At 41.7% G+C, this 25053-nt stretch overlaps 1 protein-coding gene across 1 annotated transcript; it reads left to right on the top strand.

The window, feature by feature from the left end:
• Nucleotides 1–2335: 2335 nt before the first annotated feature.
• Nucleotides 2336–12619, top strand: LOC123257369. Its single transcript, XM_044716186.1, has 3 exons — nucleotides 2336–2432; nucleotides 6153–6584; nucleotides 12228–12619. The coding sequence occupies exons 1-3, from the start codon at nucleotides 2378–2380 to the stop codon at nucleotides 12617–12619; spliced, it is 879 nt and encodes a 292-aa protein (XP_044572121.1). The 5' UTR covers nucleotides 2336–2377.
• The last annotated feature ends 12434 nt before the right edge of the window (nucleotides 12620–25053 follow it).

Below are 25053 nucleotides of genomic sequence, written 5' to 3'. Positions count from 1 at the left end.
AGATCAGTTGCGCTCTCTTGCGAATTCGCCCCGTTTCGCCGCAATAGATAAGCTAGGCATAAGTTTTATTGTTGAATATATATCGAATTATTACGTTTAGCCGAGTGTACGTATTTTTCTTTTTCGTCGTTTTCGAAATTTATCATATACAGCCACCTTTCGTTTTCAAATTTGTTGAGATAAACTAATCTCATTTAACAGGGTCTATATCATCGGCGTATGACTTCGTCGGAAAATCCATGCTCCATCGCATATGCGCGCACATGAGCTTGAAAAATCAGCTAATGTAAATGAGCTGAATCATGAATATCCGTTTGTTTAGCAGATCCAAGGCAACAGCATTGTTCTCGACTCACGACTCACGAAGATAGGACCGCACGTTTTTTTCTGTTGTTGTTAAAATGTCCCCCGTGTAGAAGATTAACAAGATTCCTTATGGTACACCACCTTCAATGTTGTGGATTCTTGAAGTAAAGTCTGCGTTTTTAAATTTTTTTTTCGATCAGATTAAATATGTGCCTTCTATCCGTTCTAAATAATATGGACTTTATTTCTTTGAGATAAGGGGCCAGAGTTGGCGAGACAACCAGCGAGGTTGTCTTACTGTTGGGCTATCTCGTGAAGAGCTGATCTACAGTCTGAGACTTTTTTTGGTTGCAGGATATCTATTTAATAGCTGATTGGCTGTCACTGAAGATTTTTATTTTATCGATTGAGAAACTCGATCATTTAAGACCTTTAAGTGCTTCCTTGATGGCCAAAAACCGCAACTTAAAAAACGCTGTGTCACTGTAATTGTGGAGAAGATATACATATGCTTATATGCTTTTTAGCTAGAATCCAGGACCAAATTTTACCGTCTTACCTGCTAGCAGCTTATAGTCTTTGATCGCTAACCCAGGAACCCGCCATGGTTCGCCATGGTTCCTGGAATAGTACCATGTCCACTCGATCGTCAACCAGATGAAGCAGGAGTGCAGCCTAGACTCCGTGGGGTCATATTCAAGATTCCCCTCCATCGTCGTACCTTCGGACACGTCGTCATCGTTTACAGGACTTGCCGCCATGCATCGCCATAGCGATGCGACGATTACAGTTATGTAACTGAACGATCTAAAATGGCACAACATTGGTGTTTTATACGACGGTTTCCGACATTTTTATTAGAAAATTGAGTTGGCGAAATAAGGATCGGCCATATATATCCGGATCCATATATATCGGTCCGCCAAAATACATACATACATACATAAATACGTTCCACTTGCAAGTGCATTCGACTCACAAAAGCTTTCATATATATATACATTCGCACAGTGGGATAAATCGTGTTCGCTGCGCTCAAATATAATTAAATATAATAAAATAAACAAGAGCCATAATTTTGGCGCCAAAATTAATTTGTGCGTGTTTTTAACTAAATTGAGCGTATTTCAATTATAATGGCGATACTCCAGCGGCGCCGTCACAGGAGAACCCAATCCATCTCGGAGTGCGATTTTAAAATGCAAGGCAAAGGGTATCCTCCAGGATTTGAAGAGGATCCAACGCGCCCTGCAGCCAATGTCAAAGGTGGAGGATGCTATGCTCCATGTGCGTCACGGCCAGTTGGTCGCCATGTACGAGGATTTTAAGGCCATCCACGGGGAGCTTGAAGAGTTAAACATTGCTGAGATAAGCAACGACTTGCGATGGACAGTGTCTGATCTTGTAGCTACGATGCATGCCGAAATCGAGCACGAGACGCCGTTTCGCTCTGCTCGAATTGCTGCCCATTCCACCCTTGCCAGCGGAGCGTCCAGTATCCAGGTGGAACCAGCGCTCAGTCGGAGTTTTCAAGCCTTGCCTCCTCTTCCTCTTCCTACTTTCAGTGGAGGATATTCAGAGTGGGCTGAGTTTCATTCGGTCTTTTCGACGATCGTAGGCTGCAATACTTATATAAGTAAGGTAGAAAAGTTTCAGAGGTTGCGATCTTGTCTTCGGGACTCCGCTTTAGAGGCAGTCCGGTCCTTGAAAATCTCCGAGGAGAATTATGATGTCGCAGTGCAGCTTTTGGAGAATCGATTTAATAACCGTTGGTTGATATTTCAGGCTCATGTGAACGAGATTCTGGGCCTCAATCTATTGGAAGGTGACTCAGTGGCAGCGCTTCGAGGGCTGTCCGATTCAATGCCCATATGCGAGCCTTAAAAAAATATGGGGACGACAGTTCAGATCGCCGGCTGCATCATTGTCCAGGTACTTCTTCAAAGGTTGGATCCAGCTACTCAGGCCAAGTGGGAGGAAGGTCGAAATGACTCAAACTCGTATATCATCCCTACTTGGGAGTCGATGGCAGAGTTTTTGGAACAGCGTTGCAGGACTTTGGAGGCTATGGATGTGGCCTTGGCCGCTTACGCGCCGGGCACTCAGAACGCCGGGCACAAATAACGGTAGAGCATCCTTTATTATTACTAATTCACCTGCCTCTGCTTGTATATTATGCGGTGGGTGGTCCCATGTAGTTTCTGCATGCCCTAGATTTTTGTCATTGCCCCCTGAGAGCCGCCTTGGAGAGGCTAGGCGACTAGGTCTATGTCGGAAATGTCTTCAAACTGGCCATCACCTGCGTGAGTGCCTCGCTGATAATTGTCGCAGTTGTGGGAGGTGGCAGTCTTCCAGCAGCCAGCCTTCTGCCCTGCCATCTACATTAGCCGTAGCCGAGTCCGCTGAGCCAATAGGCGCTTCACCATCCACGGCTAATGCACTAGTTGCCCAGGGTCGCAGCGGTGAGATAGCCTTACTGGCCACGGCGAACATTCTCATTCGGAGTAGTTCTGGGGTTTTTGTTCCATGCCGGGCTCTTTTGGATTCTGGATCGCAGGTGCACGTCCCGACTGGCTAGTCAGCTGCAGCTTCGTAGACGCAAATCGTACGTGGCAGTGTCGGGTCTTGGCGACACTGGCTTCGCGACAGACGGATTCTCTATTGATGTGCTCCTACGATCCTATTGCTCTGAATATTCGGCCCTCGTCAACGCTTTAATCGCTAGCATCATCACGGACCTCCAGCCTAGCTTTAGCTTGGATGTCTCCAGCTGGAATATTCCGTCAAACCTCACGTTGGCTGATCCCCAGTTCTTTCGGCCGCAGCGGATCGATTTACTTATCGGAGCCAGTCTATTCTATGATCTGCTGTGTGTTGGTCAAATCCAGCTCTCAGCTGGCCTACCGGTGCTGCAGAAAACCCGGCTTGGATGGGTTGTGTGTGGCGGTGGTTCACATCTGGAGAGAAAGTCGTTCGTAGCCACAGCCCGCAAGGACGTTGGGAAGAGCCCAAGCCAGCTGGATGAGCGCTTAGAGCGCTGCTCCGTAAATTTTGGGAAATCGAAGACTGCTCCGAGCCCATTGTGAAGTGGACGAAAGAGGAATTAGATTGCGAGACGCATTTCGTGCAGAATTCTGCTCGGCTCGAGTCAGGCGCCTACTCGGTGAAGCTGCCGTTGAAGGTCAGCCCGGAGTTGCTAGGTGAATCGTACTCACGAGCCGTGCAGCGATTTCTCTCCCTCGAAAGGAAGCTTTGTCGTCAGCCTCAATTAAAGGATCCGTATGCTGCGTTCATAAAGGAGTATTTAAATTTGGGACATATTGGTCCAGTCCCGCCTAGTCCACGACCTGCCAGACAGTATTTCCTGCCACATCACTGCATATTGAAGGAGGACAGCTCAACAACCAACCTCAGGGTTGTTTTTGATGGTTCGGCTGCCACTACGTCTGGGTATTCATTGAATGACGTTTTGATGTCTGGTCCAGTTATTCAACCAAAGCTGCTGCACATTCTTCTAAGGTTTCGTTGCCATCGAGTGGCCATTACAGGAGATATTTGCAAAATGTACCGATGCGTCAGAGTTTTCCCCGAGGACAGCTATCTGCAGTGCATTCTTTGGCGGAATTCCACCCAGGATGAGTTGCAGGTTTTTAAACTGAACACGGTCACTTATGGGACAAAGCCGGCCTCATTTTTATCAATTCGAGCAATGCATCAGTTGGCAGAGGATGAGCAGTCTATGTTTCCAAAGGGTGCCGAAATTCTGCGTCGCGATTTTTATGTTGATGATCTAATTTCCGGAGGTAATTAGCCTCCATAGAGGAGGCTACCAACATAATGCAGCAAACATCGGGGATCCTCGCCAAGGGCCAATTTCGGTTGAGAAAGTGGTGCTCCAATTTTTCTGAAGTGCTCTCTGACGTACCGGAAGAGGATCGAGAGTCGTTCCTAAGGTTTGATGATGGCAGCAACTTTACGAAGACTCTTGGCCTAGCTTGGGATCCTTCTACTGATCGCTTGCTATTTTCGTTTGAAGGGCTTCAGTCACCCTAGAAGCCCACTAGGCGCATCCTCCTCTCCTGAATCGCCCGGCTTTATGATCCGATAGGGCTTGAGAAGTTGTCCTGGGATGAAAGTCTACCTCAAGCTGTTCACTCCGATTGGGACATGATTTGTTCCAGCTTCGCCATGGCGCAGCGTGCTGAATTCTCTAGATGGTCACTATCATCACAGTCTGAAGTGGAGATTCATGGATTTTGTGATGCCAGCATCGAGGCTTATGGTGCTTGCATTTATGTCGTATCGAAGGGTACAAGGTCAGAAAGTCATTTACTCTGCTCAAAGTCCCGAGTCGCTCCTCTAAAAACAATTACGGTACCGAAACTGGAGTTATCTGGAGCAGAGTTGCTAGCTCGGCTTATGTCGGAAGTAGCTCAGTTGAAGGTCTAGGACGGGAGGTATTTCTGCTGGTGCGATTCTGCTGTGGCGCTGTCCTAGATTCGGGAGGAGCCCGCTCGTTTTAATGTTTTCGTCGCCAATCGAGTTTCAACAATCCAGGAATTGACCAGAACGATGGAATGGCGTTATGTTCCTGCATCTTTGAACCCGGCAGACATCCTCTCGCGTGGTGCTCTTCCCAAGGAGTTAGTTACTGACAACCTGTGGTCCCATGGTCCTGCGATTTTTCTTGGACTTCAAGACCAGTGGCCAGCAGAGGTGCTACCTGAAAAATCCACTCTGGAGCTAAGGGCAAGGGTTCTGCTAATCAAATCCCCGTACGTTGACGTGACAGCTGGTTCCAAGTACGCCAACTCTTTTCCAGCACTGCAGCGTGTTTTCGCTTATGTGCACAAGTTCTCACAGCGAGTCCGTCACAAGGGTGTCACTGCTAGCGAAATTAAGACTGGAACCCACCTACTATTGCGTTTGGTGCAGCGTGTGTATTTTTGGAATGACATAAAGGCGCTTCAGAATGGGAAGGAAATTTCGTCAGCCAGCATACTTGCCACATCCTCTCCCTTTTTATACAAGTTTGGCCTGTTGCGTGTGGACGGTCGTTTAAGAAATTCTACATTGGATTTTGATAGTCGTCACCCAATTATATTGCCTAGAAGCCATCCAGTTACTCGGGCTGTAATTGTTGATTCCCATGAGCGTAATCTAGACACGGGGCCTCGTGCTGGCTATTATTCGATCCCAATACTGGCCGATCGGGGGAAGGAAAACGGTGACGAAGGCATTGCACAAGTGTATCCGATGCTTCCGCACCAAACCTCGGTTGCTGGAGCACATTATGGCTGATCTCCTGGAGCAAAGAGTCAGCGGTTGCCAGGTTTTCGGAGTGACTGGTGTGGATTTTTGCGGCCCATTTTACTATAAGCCAGAAGTTCGCAATAAAGATCCCGTAAAATGTTGCGTGAGTGTTTTCATTTGCTTTGCTACTAAAGCCGTGCACTGAGAGCTTGTAAAGGATCTATCCACATCTGCGTTTTTACATGCTTTAAAACGGTTTATATGCACTCGCCGAAAGCCTCAGCACATTTGGTTTGACAATGCGACAAATTTTGTTGGTGCTAAAAACGAGCTAAAGAAGCTGCTCCAACTCTTTATATGCGATGAGCATCAACGAGCGCTTCTGGAGTTTTGCGCGATTGAGTCCATCGAGTGGCATTTTATTCCTCCTCGATCTCCGCATTTTGGTGGACTCTGGGAAGCGGCTGTCAAAACTGCAAAGCATCATTTTTACCGGGCTGTTGGATCCTCAGTTCTTGGATTTGACGAGCTGCGAACTCTGCTTTGTCACATTGGTGCTGTCATAAACTCACGGCCTTTATTGTCTCTTTCAGAGGATCCTGCAGACCTTGATGTTCTAACGCCATCCCACTTTTTAACTGATGGTCAGTCAGTCAGTTTTATCGAGCCTGATGTCACAAAGCTGAATTTTAACCGTCTGGACAGCTGGCAGCGTGTGTCTTTCCTGCAGCAGTCTTTCTGGTCCCGATGGAAGGAGGAGTATTTAAGCCTTCTTCAGCAGCGCTCCAAATGGCGTGCGTCCGGCCCTGCCTTGGTGATTAACGATGTGGTGCTAGTCAAGGACGAGAACCTACCCCCCATTAAGTGGCCGTTGGCTAGAATTCTGGATCTAGTCACTGGTCAGGATGGAGTGCCTCGAGTGGCGGTGGTTAGAACCGCTTCTGGAACTACCAACCGCGCAGTGACCAAGCTTTGCTTATTGCCCCTTAAGGATGAAGTTGAAGGACAGGCCTCAACTGGGGGGAGTATGTCGGGTCAGGCAGCAGCCACTGCATAAATTTAATATAAATGTAGAATATATATAAATGTAATAATTATAGCTTAGCATATAATCATTTTTCTCATATCTTTTGTTATTCGCAAGCCGACTCTTCTCGGCCGCTCGGCTTTATTTTATTGTTGTCATTAAGTTGACGAGCTTTCGCCCGCCCTATGCTAAAAGGCGGGCCCACGTGTACTCTTTATCTCAGTGCAGACGCATCATAAATCGGAGCTTTCTGTCTCCATTTCATATGCAAATAAATAGACATTTTTATAACGTGGTGAAACAAATAACTACTTTGTTATTATTTTGGATAAAAGTCATTGAAAAATCTCAATGACCAAACTTTGACTGTTAAATATTTTTTTCTGAAAATTTACCATATTCTTCTTTAAATATTTATATTTAAGAAACTTAAAAGTTGCAATAAAATTGCTCATTCTTTATATAAAAAAAAATTTTTTGAAAATAGTAAATTTTTTGGCCGCGCAAACCCACATAACCCCTTAAGCCAATGACACATTCGGACTCAGAGCTGACTAAGGAATTAGAAATGGCTTGGGTACCCAAAGATGACGTGTTTAAATTTGACGTGTTTAAATCAAACGGCGTTGCAAGATCTTTGGCTTAATAAGCTAGATTGGGATGAGTCGATTCCACTGCATTTGGAATCAGCGAGGAACAAAATTCAGCTTGCCTTGTCACAGTTAGAAGATATCTCAATACCTAGATTTGTGATAAGTGAGCCGATGTCACCAATTCAAGTTCATGCCTTTTCTGACGCATCGATGAGAGCCTATGGAGCCTGCGTTTATATTCGTTGCGAATTTGCAGAAGGTATTAAAGTCACGTTGCTGACTGCAAAGTCCAAAATAGCGCCGCTCAAGACAAAGACGCTTCCCCGTCTTGAGTTATGTGCCGCTCACCTTCTTGCAGACCTCTGCGGTAAAATCAATCCTCCTATTAAAGTACCGATCGAACGCAGTATATATATGTCAGATTCAGAAGTTTGTCTTCATTGGATACGTGCCCATCCAATGTTCGTATCAAATAGAGTCGCTGAGATTCAAGAGTGGTCAGAGGATAGAACGTGGCGGCATGTACCAACTAAACAGAATCTGGCAGATATCGTGTCAAGAGGTGGAGACGTAAAGGAGACGGTGGAATCGATCTGGTTTACAGGGGCATCGTTTTTAACAGAGCCGGAAGATAAGTGACCAACGAGTCCCCGGTTTGATCCGACACCATAGCTTTTGCTGATGGAAGTAAAAAAGAATTCGGTCGGATTAACCGCAATGGTCTCCACTTCATATTTATTGGAAGTGATAGAAGGATTTTCCTCCCACTTAATACTGCTTCGAGTGCTGTTTTATATGTTCCGCTTTATAAAGAAGTGTAAAAAATTAGTAGTTACTTCTGATAGTGTACCTTCACCTGTCGAATATCAAAAAGCTTTTAATAAAATTGTCCAGATATTTCAAGAGCATGAGTATCAAGAGGAAATTAAAAATATTCGAATAAACCTTGTTTTTAGCCCAAGTTTACAGAAGCTAAATCCATTTGTCCATGAAGCTTCTCAGGCTGGGCTTTGCTTTTCGTTGTTGCGGGTCGGGGGCGACTAGCTAATGCTCCTATATCGTACGGTTCCAAGTTTCCAGTATTGTTGACGAAGCGCTCTCAATTTTTCCAGAGCTATGTCCAATATTTGCACAAGTCAAATTTTCATGTGGGTCCACGAGCACTGGTGAGTGTCTTGCGACAGCGTGTTTGGATAGAAAACACGCAGGAAGTCTGCAGTCAGATAGTACGGCTATGCATACGCTGTTTTAAATGCAAGCCTTATCTGATGACTCAAATCATGGGAGACTTATCCTTAGATCGAATCCGTGCTCTCCGCCCATTCTCCATATGTGGCGTGGATTTCTGTGGACCTATTGAAACGACATTGACAATTCGTGGTAGGCCACCCTACAAGTCCTACATTGCCCTTTTTGTTTGTTTTGCGTCCAAGGCAGTTCATTTAGAAGTAGTATCTGATTTATGAACTGATTCCTTTTTATTGGCATTTCAAAGGTTCGTTGGGCGATGAGGATGTCAGCAGATCGTGCACTGCGACAACGCGACGAACTTCATCGGAGCAAGTGGCCACTTTGCGGCACTGCGGCAGCAAATCGAGGGCGAAGCAGATGAACTGCGACAATACGCATCAAAAAAAGGATGCGTATTTGCGTTCATACCGCCGCGGGCTCCGCACATGGGCGGACTATGGGAGGCAGGTGGGAAGTCTGCAAAGCACCTACTCCTACGAGCGGTGGGCAGCGCGAGGTTGACCGCAGAGGAGCTGCACATTGTTCTCGTTGGAGTCGAGGCCGTAATGAATTCGAGGCCCCTGGGCGCCCTCAGTCAGGACCCAAGCGACGGCATGGCGTTGACTCCCGTTCACTTGTTGACAGGCGGGCCGCTTATCGTCCCACCAGCACCGCGGACCCCGGACCAGCAGGGTCTAACGTGCTTGCGGCGTTGGCGGCTTTTCTCGTCAATCAAGCAAACGTTTTGGCAACGATGGTCCCGGAAGTACGTCTTGGGCCTACAGGTGCGGTCAAAGTGGCATCGGGAGCAGGAGGACGTCAGGAAGGGCGATCTCGTCTTGGTCGCAGAAGATCACCAGCCGCCCCAACAGTGGATTTACCGCCAGGGTCGTCGAAACTCATGCCGGCGTGGACGGAAGGGCCAGGGTCGTCGTCGTGAGGACTAGCGCTGGAGCTATATTTAAGAAGGCGATTCATAAGCTGGCGAGGCTGCCGGTTGGTTGAAGCCGGATGGAGGCCTTCAACGGGGTCGGTGTAGCATAATTAGATAAAAATACCGAAGTCCAAAACAAATTGAAGTATTGTCTAAGTTAGCATATGGCGGAGCGGGAGCGAAATAAAAGATCAGTTGCGCTCTCTTGCGAATTCGCCCCGTTTCGCCGCAATAGATAAGCTAGGCATAAGTTTTATTGTTGAATATATATCGAATTATTACGTTTAGCCGAGTGTACGTATTTTTCTTTTTCGTCGTTTTCGAAATTTATCATATACAGCCACCTTTCGTTTTCAAATTTGTTGAGATAAACTAATCTCATTTAACAGGGTCTATATCATCGGCGTATGACTTCGTCGGAAAATCCATGCTCCATCGCATATGCGCGCACATGAGCTTGAAAAATCAGCTAATGTAAATGAGCTGAATCATGAATATCCGTTTGTTTAGCAGATCCAAGGCAACAGCATTGTTCTCGACTCACGACTCACGAAGATAGGACCGCACGTTTTTTTCTGTTGTTGTTAAAATGTCCCCCGTGTAGAAGATTAACAAGATTCCTTATGGTACACCACTTTCAATGTTGTGGATTCTTGAAGTAAAGTCTGCGTTTTTAAATTTTTTTTTCGATCAGATTAAATATGTGCCTTCTATCCGTTCTAAATAATATGGACTTTATTTCTTTGAGATAAGGGGCCAGAGTTGGCGAGACAACCAGCGAGGTTGTCTTACTGTTGGGCTATCTCGTGAAGAGCTGATCTACAGTCTGAGACTTTTTTTGGTTGCAGGATATCTATTTAATAGCTGATTGGCTGTCACTGAAGATTTTTATTTTATCGATTGAGAAACTCGATCATTTAAGACCTTTAAGTGCTTCCTTGATGGCCAAAAACCGCAACTTAAAAAACGCTGTGTCACTGTAATTGTGGAGAAGATATACATATGCTTATATGCTTTTTAGCTAGAATCCAGGACCAAATTTTACCGTCTTACCTGCTAGCAGCTTATAGTCTTTGATCGCTAACCCAGGAACCCGCCATGGTTCGCCATGGTTCCTGGAATAGTACCATGTCCACTCGATCGTCAACCAGATGAAGCAGGAGTGCAGCCTAGACTCCGTGGGGTCATCTTCAAGATTCCCCTCCATCGTCGTACCTTCGGACACGTCGTCATCGTTTACAGAACTTGCCGCCATGCATCGCCATAGCGATGCGACGATTACAGTTATGTAACTGAACGATCTAAAATGGCACAACATTGGTGTTTTTTAAGACGGTTTCCGACATTTTTATTAGAAAATTGAGTTGGCGAAATAAGGATCGGCCATATATATCTATATTAACTACGGCTTTGCCCGAAGTTAGTTTTCCTGTTTTCGGGATGGTTGATGCGTATTCAAACCCATCGATGCGTATTCAAAGACATTCGAATTATTGATTAGAAAATATGATTAAAAGAGAGAAACAAATAGCTATTAAGTTATATAGTTACTAAGCTATAGTTTAGTAACTCCAATTTTCCCACTAGCTCTACAATTTAATAAAAAATAATTTTCACCGAAATTTCTCACAAATGAAATAAATTTTTCCATATAATTAAAACAATTTGTAACGATTTGTTTATCATTTATTCAGATAGACACAGGAAATTTTTAATTCATTATTATATATATACAATTATATAAGTTATCACCCGGCACTGCCAAACACCCCCTGCTCAGCACTGTGCGCTCCTTGTCAGACTACGCCTCTAACTCTTGCTTAACCAAGAATCCACAGCATAAGCAATATTCAATATTCAAGTGTTGTGGGTTCAATTACGCTGGATATGTCGAAAGAGCGCAACTATGTTACACTGACAAGAATGTTGCTGACACCGGAAAGCTGACACCACACACGGAGTTCGAGTGGGAGATCAGGCGATAATGAACGAACGAAGTCAGCGAAGTCAGTCTAATTTGGACACTCAGAACGTCAAGCCGATACGAAATCTTCAAGAATTCCTTCATCTAAATACTTTTCCCAAAAAAATTTTATACCTAAGATACTTTTTAAAATAAATTGTTACAATAAATTCTACTCTTAAAATACTTTTCCCGATAAATTGTTATTCCAACGTTACATTCGACCTAAGGAGATACTTATGTCTCGACTCCTCATCATCAGGTGATCAATATAGGACCCTTTAACTTAAACATTTATATTAAAAAAATAAAAAAAAAAAAAACATTTACATTGAAAACATTTTTATTGAAAATATACATTTATATATAAATATACAATGTATACATTTAACATTGAAAACATTTTTTATTTAAACTTCGATCGTTCCTTTCAGATCAAAATTCAGTCAGTACCAGTCACTTCTGAAACACCCATGATCACTCATGCGTGCCCCTGATCTCCCATGAATTAACCTTTAAAGCTAGAACTAGCTACCCTGAATTGTTTTTTAGAGATTTTTGAAAATTTCCCACAAAAATAGTAACATATATTAGAGTATTCTTTTCAACAAATTGAAGAATTTCTAGAATTTCCATTTCAAATGAGCTTGCCTCAATTTTGCCAAAGAAAATCTTTTGGTCAACAGGAAGATTCGACTTTTACTGGACCGTCTGCTAACCTCTTTGGAAAAAATCACGGAAAGACTGATCCTGAGCAGGCTACTTACTGACGAGAATGTCAGCAGAGCGATTCCGGAATTCCAGTTCCGCTTTCGTCTTCAACATGGAACTCATGAGCAATTGCACAGAATTTTCCACTTGGCTTTAGAAGCCTTAGAAAAAAAGGAGTATACAGTTGCTGCCTTTCTTGACATCCAACAGGGCTTCTGTATAAAGCCAAAAGTCTTTTTACACCACAACGGTTCCAGCTCGTAAAAAGCTTCCTGGAAGATCACATTTTCCACGTATCTGCTGATGGATACAAGTTGTCCACCGTTCTAAGTACGACCTACGCTGATGACACTGCTGTGCTGACCAAAATCAGTATTATCTTGGCTGCCACATTTGCTTTGCAGGAGTATCTAGATGCATTTCATCAATGGGCCATGAACTGGAACCTGGCAATAAATGCAGACAAATGTGCCAATGTTACGTTCACCAATTGTCGAAGTACCTGTCTGGAGTCAACCTCAATGGAAGTCCAATCAGAGCCCTTCCTGCATACAAGTACCTTGGTGTCACTTTGGACAAAAAGCTCGTTGTTGGATATTTAAATGGCTGGGTATGTGATGTATTTGAATACTTAATAACGAAAAGCAATTATCTATTTTCCTAAGGCAACATATGTTTCCTGTTGGCAACATAGTTTTTGGAGTTGCAGTTGCGAATTGTATGAATAGCACCAAGGCTATCCGTTAAAATGGCTACCTTGGCTTTTTCTATGGCTAGGAGTTCCGCAGTCATGGACGACATCTTTCTATTAGTATGAAAACTGTTTATTGTGTTTGAGTTGGCGTATTGAAATGCATAGCCAGTAAAGTTTTCCGAAACCGAACCGTTCATGTAAAATGTTTCAAAGTTCATGTTTTTAAATTAATATAATTTTTAATTGAGAATAGTGGATACTATGGCTTCGTTAGCTTGTTGTTTGTTAGGGATAGAACCTTTAAAAAGTTTGCGTCCAAGGAAAGTTTGCGATTAAAAGTGTAAACAGGATTGGTGGAAGCAATATATATATATATTTATTAGGGTGGGTCGATTGAAAAATCGCTTAGGCACATATGATTTTTGGATTCTAGGGATCAAAATAAGAAACTTTGATCAAGAGACCATACCTCTAAAATGAATTCTGATGTCCCTCGTTTTAACGTGAAAGAAAAATCTTGTTTTGACCCATTTAGAGTGCCCCAATCGAGTCCAAATGTATGAACGACCCCCACTAACTTTGGAGGGTCGACCCACCCATACCCCCCTGTGGTACCCCCCTGGTGCCATCAAGGGACGAAAAGGAGGAGAGGCGGTGGGCGGAGCAACAGGTTTTGAGTTACATTTTCATAGCATACTATTAGGTGCAGTGATTTTGTGATATTTTTGTAAGGGAGAATCCCTCCTGTGGGATCCTAGGAGGGTACCACAAGCATGGGTGGGTCGACCCTCCAAAGTTAGTGGGGATCGTTCATACATTTGGACTCGATTGGGGCACTCTAAATGGGTCAAAACAAGATTTTTCCTTCACGTTAAAACGAGGGACATCAGAATTCATTTTAGAGGTATGGTCTCTTGAGCAAAATTTCTTATTTTGATCCCAAGAATCCAAAAATCATATGTGCCTAAGCGATTTTTTTGACCCCGTACAAATCGAACCGCCCTAATATTTATATTTAAAATAGATTGTACTGTAGCAAAAGGAATCAAGCAAAAGTGAAGCTGCTGGGAGTCTGAACGCAAAAATTTTAGCAAGTTCTTTAGCAGTGGCAAATTCAATTCTGTAAATAGAGGGAAGTTCAGCAGCGACTTGATAAATAATATTAATAGGGGTTGATTTAACAAGACCTAAGGCTTTTCTTAGATGAAAATTTTGTGGGAATTTATGTATGTTAAATAAAACTGCTTTAGAAATATTAGCAAATGAGGAATTGGCGTACTCATAACTGGATCTAATAAAGGCTTTATAAAACAAAATTGATTTTCTGGGTCCAAAGTGACAGCCACTGAGCATCTGGAGAAATAAATTTGTTTGATTTGATTTCGAAATTGTTTTCTTAATGTGTGGGACAGAAGAGTCTTTAGCGCTTATAATTCTACCCAAATAGTTGATGTTGACTACATTTTTCAGTGTAAATATATTACATTATACCTTTATCATTGCACCCTTGTTCAAAAAAATTTGTGCAAGGATTGGGTAAGGCGAAGGCACTAAAAATGTTAAAATTGTTTCTAAGGTTGGTCGAATAATTGCCAAATTCCAGATGAAAATACGTACTCCTCCATATCCATCGGCACGAGGCTTACAAAAAAAGAGTTTGCTAAGCTAAATAAGAAGTAGTGTGAAACCCAGATTTTTGATAAGATCGCTATATCTATGTTATTATTAACTAGAAATAGTTGTAAAAGTTGTTTATTGTTATTAGCTGTTAAGCTGTGAATGTTACATTGTAAGATTTTTTAAGACCTTATTGTTATTTTTTAAGAGGGATAATTAAGGTATAGAAAATTGATTAAAATTGATTATAGTGAATGATTAATTTTTAGTAGATTAATTCTGGAATTTGTCATAGCGATACGATTTTTATTTAAAAGTCTCTCGATTCGGGAATTAAGTTGGAGTTCTCGGTCACAAAAAATGAGGATACATCTAATGCGAGTTGGTTTAGGCTGTTTTCAGCAGCTTCAATAGCCTGGTTGTCACATTTATGAATGACTATTATGTCACAGTTATGTCTGCAAGATTGAGTGTTAGTGAATTTATGCCTCTTGAGAGCATCTTTCCAGCTGATCATCGGCCTTGTTTTCTACATTTTTTTGGTTTAAAGAGTTTTTTTACTTTGTTAAAGGGGTTATTTGCAAATAAATGTTGCGAGGCTAATTTTGTGTTATTTTGTAAAAATGGGACAGCAGATTTTCTTTGCCATGAAGGTTGTGGAAAATGGAAAGTGTCATTAGTTTCTACTTTATCTAAGAATTGAAACAGAGAAGAGTATCCAATTTTGGTTTCTGAACTTGATAAGTTTTCATGGGTCATGCATTTTTGAATTGATTAAGCCTAAGAGATGCTGAAGCTGAATGGTTTTGTTTACAGTTAGCGCAGATCAGTTGACTACAAAGTTGCTCTTCAGTGTGACTAAGAGAACAATTACTGCATTTTTGTTCGGCTTTTTTGCTTTTCTGAGCAAAATGATTAAATGTAAAACAACGAAAGCATTTTCTAAATGGCACATAAGTACTAACGTTATCTTTTGTGTAAAGGAAGACCACTTCGTTCGCAATTTGTGCGTCTTTAAAGAGGATTTTAACCCCAAATGTGTTTATTAGCTTTTCCTTATCATCTCCATCCCCAGTTTTCACTCTTATTATGTAATGAATCGGTATTGGTGACGATAGAAAATCTTTTAGATCGGCGTCGAAAAATGTTGTGGGGATTTTAAATATAATACCAAAAATAAAATGTTTTAAAATTTTGGGTTCATAGCCTTTTTTCTTTTTGAAATGGAAGAAAGAATGTTATTAGCTGGCGTAGCAGACTTGAACTCAGCCTTACAACGTCCATAGCCTATCTTATTCACAGATAAAATATCTTCAATATTTAATTTTAGCAGTGTAACATTGAGTTCTAGAGGGTTGAAAGGGACTCTCTGCTCGATCGACTTTCTGTGCTCATATCTCCAATTTTATCGATGTAAAACACATAGGCCCTTTGTGGTGTCATAAAAAAGTGTCTTGGTGGCTCTACTAACTCTACTTCCGCCTCGCTTAGTTGTTCTTTACCACAAATTTTTTGTTTACAAATGGGTAAAAATTCGGTTTTTTTACACTGGCCAGCTCGGAGGAAGGGATGAAACCCTTGGCGGTCTCCTCCTGAGGTGGAGTTACTTAGACCGCATTCGGTTCCTTGTTCGTCTGCTATGCAGTTGCCTGTGACGTCCCTGTGACCAGGGACCCATATGAAGCCAATGTCATACCGGTTTGCCATCTCGTGGAGAGATGACTTGCAGTCTAAGACTGTTTTTGAGTTTCGAGCTGATCGATTTTATAGCCGCTTGGCTATCACTGTATATATTGACTCCTCTTAGTGTGGAGTTATGTGTGTTTAGGTATTTTAGTGCTTCCCTTATAGCTATCACTTGAAATACTCTGCAATGATTGGGTTGTCTCAAAGAGGCTTTAATGCCTAGTTGTTCGGAGTATATCCCTCCTCCTACATTATTGTTTAGTTTGGAGCCATCAGTATAGAAGCGAGGGAGTACTGGTAGTTCAGTAATCTGTACTGCTGGGAATGAAAGGGTCGTTTGGTAGAATGGTGGAGTGGTGGAGTGGCCCTTGTTAAGGTGGGTCCATTGCTGGGTTTCCCTTACCCTAATAGCCGCTACTTTTGCTTGTTCAATACCAGCTATCTTGTTTGTCTAAATTGTTTGAAAAATGCTTGCTAACACGCATAATACGTTATCTGGAAGATTGCGAGATTATCCGGCCACACCAATTTGGCTTCCGAAGAAACCACGGAACCATCGAGTAAGTGAACAGATTAACATCTGAAATACGCTCAGCCTTCGAACAACGAAAATACTGTATCGCTATTCGACGTAGCTTTCGACCGGGTTTCGCTTAATGGACTCATGCACAAAATTAAAGCGTATTTGCCAACATACACCCACAAGCTACTGGAATCATACCTCTACAATAGGGTATTCTCAGTGAGATGCAACGCAGCTACTTCGGCCAACTACATCATCGAAGCTGGAGTTTCACAAGGAAGCGCACTCGGCCCGTGTCTATATGTTTTGTATACTGCGGATATTCCTACGAACGCACAACTAACAAAGTCAACGTTCGCCGACGATACCGCTATCCTTAGTCGCTCCAGATGCTCAACACAAGCAACAAACCAATTGGCTAATCATATAATAGTAATGGCAAGGTGGCTGTCCGACTGGCGCATTAAAATAAACGAACAAAAGTGTAAACATGTAAGGTTTACCTTTAATAGACAACATGCCCTCCACGTTCACTAAACAGTATGCAGATCCCTTAAGCTAACGAAGTAACTTAAATTGGCGTCCACCTTGATAGACGACTAACCTGGCGTAAGCACATCGAATGCAAGAAGGTGCACCTAAAACTGAAAGCCAGCAGCCTCCACTGGATCATAAATTCACGATCGCCACTGTGCCTGGACTACAAGCCATTACTCTACAATTCAGTCCTCAAGCCAATCTGGACGTATGGCTCCCAGCTGTGGGAGAACGCAAGCAGCAGCATCATAGACATCATACAGCGCGCACAATCAAAAATCTTGAGAACTATCACTGGGGCACCTTGGCATGTTCGCATCGAAAACAGCCGGGATCTAGGCATCCTCGCAGTGAAAGACGAAATCCAGAAGCAAAAAGAGTCCTACAAAGAAAAACTTGTTAGTCTCGCAAAGAGAAGATTCAAGAAATAAAAGCAACGTTTAAAAAAAAATAAAAAAATACCAGCTTGTCCCGGATTTGGTAAGCTGAGTATGGAATTCATTTAGGACTTCATTCGGGATGGATCGTAGTGCACCGCTGATACACAGTGCTGCTGCTCGCTAGATTTTTTCCAGCTTCTTAGGGACTGTAGACTCAATATAGCTTATTATAATAGATAAATTAATGAAAAAAAGAAATTTAAGTTAATTGGAAGTCTAGTATAAGTCTAGAATTCAGCCCTCTTCGCCGCAATAGATAAGCTAGACTTATATTTATTATGGAACATAGATCGAATTATAACGTGTAGCCGAGTTCACGCATTTGTTTTTTTTCGTTAAATTTGTGAGATAAAATTAGTGCACCCTCCTTTCAATTCTTGGCGCATACATACATTAAATAGTCGAGCTAAAGTGAATAATAAAGTAAATAAAATAATAATAAATTATATATGCCTGTGTAACAAAATTAAAAACATATATATAGATTATTCTTCAATCACTGTCGCCCCCTACCCCTCGTTCTCGGTATTGTAAATATTTGCCAAATAAATAGTTAAAGTGCAGCCAAAAATTATTTTATATATTTTGTGCATAAATTATTTGGTGTACATACAAATACTGATCGTTTTTGCTTCCCCCCGTTATCAGCTGTTTTATGTATGAGCATATTTGGCACATTTTGCTTAACGGAACGCCAAGAGACGCGCTTCTCTACAACTTGGTTGGGTATATTGTTTCCGGTATCATTGGCGACCAACTATTTTTATTATACTCAGTGCCTCGACCATCAAATTATTCGACTATCAATTAATTAATTAATTATTAATTAATTATTTTATATTATATTAAACATTTTTTTTTAAATTCGGCATATTACTTTAAGATACAAATTTTGCAATAAAAGTAATATTTATTAAATTAATTAATTATTTTCGTTTGCCCGAAATTAAAACTAAAATTAATTTAATTGAATTAATTAAAAAATATTTAAATAAATAATATTAAATAGTAAAACTTGCATCGCTTTCGCTTCTTTTTAGAAAAGAAATAATTTTTATAGAATGGAGAGTAATAAACCGAAACTTAACTACACGACCCTTCATGATTTAAAAGAAGTTTAAATGTTAAGGTAAAAAGCATTCGCCGGTTAGAGGAAAGTTTGGAAGCTGGATCCCTTCCTCTAGAAAGGACCGAGCTAGAGTGCAGGCTTCAGCTTTTAGATGAGACAATTTCTAAAGCAAATGAGTTGCAAGGCCAAATCGAGCAATTAAACGAAATGAATGAATTTGGAGCCGATTTGGAAGAATTAGCAATAACACCCAAGGCAAGGGATATGTCTTTATTTAATGTATTCAATGCAGCTCAAGACTCACGTCCAGGTACTTAAATTTCTGCAGCCCCAACACAAGCTTGACCCTGGCATTAAACAAAATTCAGTGAAAATAATTCGGAGTTAAAAAATTTTATAAGTCTTTTCGAGACCTCAGTACACAAAGATGTGAACATTCCTGTTATTGAGAAATTTAATAATTTAATTTCTTGTCTCTCTGGTGAAGCCTTAGGAACTATCAAGGTAGTCCAAGTCACCGAGAGTAATTATGACAATGCTATCGCTAGTCTAAAAAGAGTCTATGATAACGAGTGTCTCATCTTTGCAAACCAAGTAAGTCAATTGTTCAGCCTTCCAATTTCCCATTTCAAAATTTCCCAGCCGTCTGCGTCTTCGTTGAGGGGTCTCATCGACACTGTGTCATCGATTTAGGGATCATTATTATCCATAGGAGATGACACTTAAATTGCAAACTCTATGATTATATACTTAGTTTTGAGTAGAGTAGATCCAGTGACCAGGCAAAAATGGGAAGAGTCACTAGATTATGAGGAATTCCCGCTGTGATCCGATTTCGAAAAAATGTTGAATCGTAGGTACCAGCACCTGTCCGCTGAAGAGACTGAAAAAACAAAACGGGAGAAAACTGGGTTTAGCAAGCAACTTAATAGAAGTTCGTTGGTTTGCTCCTCTGCCAACAACAAACTAGCCTTCAGTTATTGTAACGCTCAAGACCATTTTTTAGCCCAGCGCAATCCGTTCGCACGCCTTGCTGTAATGCAAAGGTTTGAGTTTGTTAAGTCTGCATCTCTCTGTTTAAATTTTCTGCGAAAAGGTCACACCGTAGCGAAGTGCAAAACGCCTAGATGTCAAATCTGTGCAAGATCGCACTATAAACTTCTGCACCGATTTACAGTGACTGAAAATAACTTAGCGTAACCACCACCAACAGAAAATCCTCCTTCAGCGTTAACGAATGATGGACCTTCTACTTCATATTCTTTTCATGCGTCGGCTCTAGAAAGGGTATTGCTAGCGACGTCGATCGTAAGCGTTCGAACAAAAAATGGCAAGCACATATTGGCCCGAGCATTATTTGACCCAGGGTCACAAATGAACTTCATTACTGAAGATCTTGCTCAAAGCTTACAGATCCGTAGGGAGGAATCGTGCATAAACTTGCTTGGAATTGGCCAATCTTATTCACAAGTAAAAAAAATATACACCGTGGTGAAGTCGAGAATTAATGATAGTGAGTTTTCCTTCGACTTTTGGATTTTAAAACCAATTCCAGGCTATCACCCTGATCAGAATGTGAACGTGAAACATTGGACCCTACCAAAGAACTTGCCATTATTTTTATAAACCTCAGGTATAGATATGTTTATTGAAGCTGAGTCATTTTTCGAACTTTTGCCCGTCGGTCAAATAAAGCAAGGTTTGAACTATCCCAAACATCAAAAAACTCTGCTTGGATGTATAGTATCGGGAAAATATATGGCAAATTCCTTAACTCCTCAACCGCCAGTCTCTAGCCTGAATTGCCAAGAAGAAAGACTAAAGACAACAATTTAAATTCTGGTCGTTGGAAGAAGTTCCATCTTCTAAAAAGATGTTTGTCGCCAGAACAAGAGTTGTGTAAGGAACATTATCGGAAGACTACTAGTATACAGCCTTCAGGTCGATTTGAAATCCGACTTCCACTTATGTCGGATCCAAGCGTTTGATTTGTAATTTGACAAATTATTTTTTGATGGTGGGTCCGATAATTCAGGAAGAGCTGTACTCAACTATTCTTCGGGTTCGGCTAAACAAATTCGGTCTGATAGCCGACATAAAAAGATGTATCGCCAAATAATGGTGAATGAAGCAGATAGGCTGTGGTTGTTACCACAGTTGATACTGTGGAAAAAAGACACATCTGAATTAACGGATTAACGGACATTATGTTAACGGATGCTTATTGAGTGGAGCTAAAGACCTTTAAGTCTGAAGTAACGCAGGTTCTGCAAAACTCCCTGAAGTTACTGCATCCGTTAAGCCAATAATACTTTCGGGCTCAGAGCTGACTAAGGCATTTGAAATCGCTTGGGTTCCGAAAGATTACGTATTTAAATTTGAAATTGATACTTCAGTCATGGGTCAAAGGGCGACTAAGCGGAACATTCTTTCGGTGACATTTGACTTTCCTAGCTATTTGACCCCCTAGGAAAGATCCGGTTGCCGGCATAAGCTAGATTGGGTTGAGTCGATTCCACTGCATTTGGAATCAGCGTGAAACAAAATGCAGCTTGCCTTGTCACAGTTAGAAGATATCCCAATACCCAGATTTGTGATGAGTGATCCAATGTCACCGCTTCAAATTCATGCCTTTTCTGACGCATCGATGAGAGCCTATCTGCAGAAGGTATTAAAGTCTCGTTGTTGACTGCAAAGTCCAAAGTAGCGTCGCTCAAGACAAAGACACTCCCCCGTCTTGAGTTATGTGCCGCTCACCTTCTCGCGGACCTCTGCCGTAAAATCCATCCTATTAAAGTACCGATCGAACGCAGTATATATTGGTCAGATTTAGAAGTTTGTCTTCATTGGATACGTTCCCATCCAATGTCAATGTTCGTATCAAATAGTCGCTGAGATTCAAGAGTGGTCAGAGGATAGCACGTGGCGGCATGTACCAACTAAACAGAACCCGGCAGATATTGTATCAAGAGTTCGATTTTTAAAGGTGACGGTTGAATCGATCTGGTTTACAGGTCCATCGCTTTTAACGGAGCCAGAAGATAAGTGGATAACGAGTTCCCGGTTTGATCCGTCACCAGAGCATTTGCAGATGGAAGCCAAAAAGAATGTGGTCGGATTAATTTCAATGATCTCCACCAATGATTGAAGGATTTTCCTATCAGTTAAAACTGTTGCGAGTTTTCCTTTAAATTTTCCTTTTTATAAAGAAACCCAGCAAACGTTGTTTTGCCATATATGTTTTTTCTAGAAAAATTTTGTTTAGTTCAATAAGAATAAGATTAATCTCTCAACGCAATGGAGTGCACATTATTCTTGGTTAGTCCGTGTTTAGCCAGCACAAATAAACTGGATGGTTTTCCCACGCGAGAACATGCCACATATAGTTGTCCGTGGAAAAAGCATGGTGTTTCCAAATCTAAGCCACATAAAGATAATGTTTGGCCTTGTGACTTATTGATCGTCATAGCGAATGCCAATCGAATTGGAAATTGTGTCCGTTTGAATTCAATTGGCACATCTTTAGAAATCATAGGGATTCGTGGCAATAACACATTTTCGCCTCGAAACTTCCTATTCAATATTCTGGCTTTAATGATATTTTTCATTAAATTTTTAATTACTAATCGTGTACCATTAAACAGCCGTGGTGGGTTCAAGTTACGAAGTAGAATGATCGGAGCTCTAACCTTCAATTGTAAATGGTGTGGCGGCATGCCTGGCAAATCCAATGAATTTAAGAACTTAATTGGATAATTCACAGTTTCGTTGCCATCACTAACTGCATCAATAGATTTGTATGACACCAAGTCCCCAGGCAACAACTTTTGTATTTGTAAATAAAATCCTAAATCGTAATAAGTAAATCGTCAATGCATTGACGTCCACATTTTTGGCTGACAAAATCGCTATTTCTGCCAACCACTTATGATTTTCATATTGTGTGTGTACATTAGGAAATATGCGTTCAATGAGAGTATTTTGCGAGTCGACGATTGTGCAGAAGTCCTTTTGTAATTTTATACGTCCAGTATTTTCATGTACAGCAACTTTCCCATCGCCAATATCTAACAGTTTTTTTTTTCAACATTACGCCACAATTGCGATGATTTTAAGCAAGCATTGATTTCATCAGCGTACGTTAAACGTGGAATAACGGGAAGAGTTTGTCTTAAATCAACTGAAAGGAGTAACAGAGAGCCGCCAAATATTTTATAATTTTTTCTTATATCCCTCAATGTTCTATCCAATGCCTCAAGCGAATGTTTATGAGCCATACGGCATTCATCCCAAATAATTATTTTACAATGTTTCAGCACTATGCTCATAGACGATTGTTTTTTATGTTGCACAATGCATCTGAATGAGCTGTTCTCCCTCCATCTAATAATGTTGATGCAATGCCAGAAGATGCAATGGCCAAAGCGATGCCATTTTTTGATCTTATCTCGGCAAGAAGTAGCGAAATAAGGAATGTTTTGAAAGTTCCACCTGATGCATCAAAAAAAAAAAGAATCCTCCTTGTCCAGCCGAAACTGCGAGCATAATGCGGTCGTAAATAATTTTTTGTTCGTCATTAAGAAGTGGAACATTGCGACTAACAATGCCTGTCATTTCTACAGTATCATACTGTAGTTCACGATTCATATCTGTGTTGAGTAAATCAGATGCACTTCTATTTGGTGATGTCACACCGAAATGACTGATTGGTAAATTCGCAATAGCAATGCAAAGATCCTCGATAGCAATCAACGCTTCATTATACATTGCTTCGCTGAATGATACCGTTAGATCGTTACATCTTGTACGATGTCGGTACAATATATCATCAGTCATTGAATCTTTGTGGTTATCCCACAACATATGTGCTCGGGCTGGGAAATCTGTAGTCAGTACTATAGCGAATAGTAGACGAATTTGTGTTCCTGTACAGTTTAGTCCTGCTTCGGCAAGCATATTGTTCCAATGGTTGTCGTCTTCTACTAAGCAAGCAACTACTAAAGCAAGGCATGCGTCTTGATACGTTGGATTCTGTTGTCCATCTACTTTACTACTTTACGAACTTGAAATGACAATGGTCCGGTGACATTAACCAACAACAGTCGCAGATAAAAACACTCAGTCGGCAGTGGATTGACTGTATATACACGACACAAAGTATTTGATTTGAATAAACCGGGGCACGCATCAACTGGTGTCCCTCTCTTGCGGGGCATCAATTTTTTTGCAGTCTTTTTGCGAAGTTACCATTCGTAGTCGAATTTGCATTATCTTCTTCGATTTGTTCGCCTGATCTTCGTGCTCTTCTATCTCGCTCGGTTGTGGATTTGACCGTTCGACGACTCAAATTGTCTCCTTTGCCTGTTCTTGGCATTGCGACTGTAATACGTATAACAGTCACTGCTACTATTGTACACAATACAAAATGGCTAAAAAAATGTATGAGTAAGATAGGGGACCGGAATGACAAAATTTCACGAAAATCGGTCGAGCCATTTCGGAGGAGTAGAGCTACTAACACCGTGACATGAGAATTTTATATATTAGATGTAAAAAATTAACCTTAACCTGTCGAATATCAAGAAGCTTTTAATAAAATTGTCCAGATAGTTCAAGAGCACGAGTATAAAGAGGAAATTAAAAATATTCGAAAAAACCTTGTTGTTAGCCCAAGTCTACAGAAGCTAAATCCATTTGTCCATGAAGCTTCTCAGGCTGGGTTTGCCTTTTCGTTGTTCCGGGTCGGAGGGCGACTAGCTAATGCTCCTATAACCGATACAAGGTTTCCAGTATTGTTTACGAAGCACTCTCAATTTGTTTAGTGCACTGGTGAGTCTCTTGCCACAGCGTGTTTGGATAGTAAACGCGCAGGAAATCTACAGTCAGATAGTACGGTCATGCATACGCTTTTTAAATGCAAACCTCATCTGATGACTCAAATCATGGAAGATTTACCCTTAGATCGAGTCCGTGCTCTCCTGCAAAGGAGCTGCAGGACCGTCCTCGTTGGAGTCGAGGCCGTGAAGGCGAGGCGTTAACTCCCGGGCACCTGTTGACAGGCCGCTCATCGCCCCACCAGCACCACGGTGCTAGCGGCTTGTCTCGTCATTTAAGCAAATGTTTTTGCAGCGATGGTCTCGGGAGTACTTTTTGGGCCTATAGGTGCGGTCGAAGTGGCAGCGGGATCAGAAGGACATCAATAAGGGCGAGCTGGTCCTGGTCGCAGAGGCTCACCAGCCGCCCCAACAATGGATCACCGCAAGAGTCGTCGAAACTCACGACGGTGCGGACGGAAGGGTCAGGGTCGCCTTCGTGAGGACTAGCTCTGGAGCTGTTTTTAAGAGAGCAGTCCACCAGCTGGGGAGGATGCCAGTTGGTTGAAGCGGAATGGAGGCCTTCAACGGGGTCTGTGAGTTAGATGTAGAGATAATATAAAATATTTTTTAGATATTTCTTAAATAAAATTTTCA

Source organism: Drosophila ananassae, chromosome 3R (assembly GCF_017639315.1).
Source record: "Drosophila ananassae strain 14024-0371.13 chromosome 3R, ASM1763931v2, whole genome shotgun sequence".
NCBI lineage: Eukaryota > Metazoa > Arthropoda > Insecta > Diptera > Drosophilidae > Drosophila > Drosophila ananassae.
This window is presented reverse-complemented; position numbering and strand designations above follow the sequence as displayed.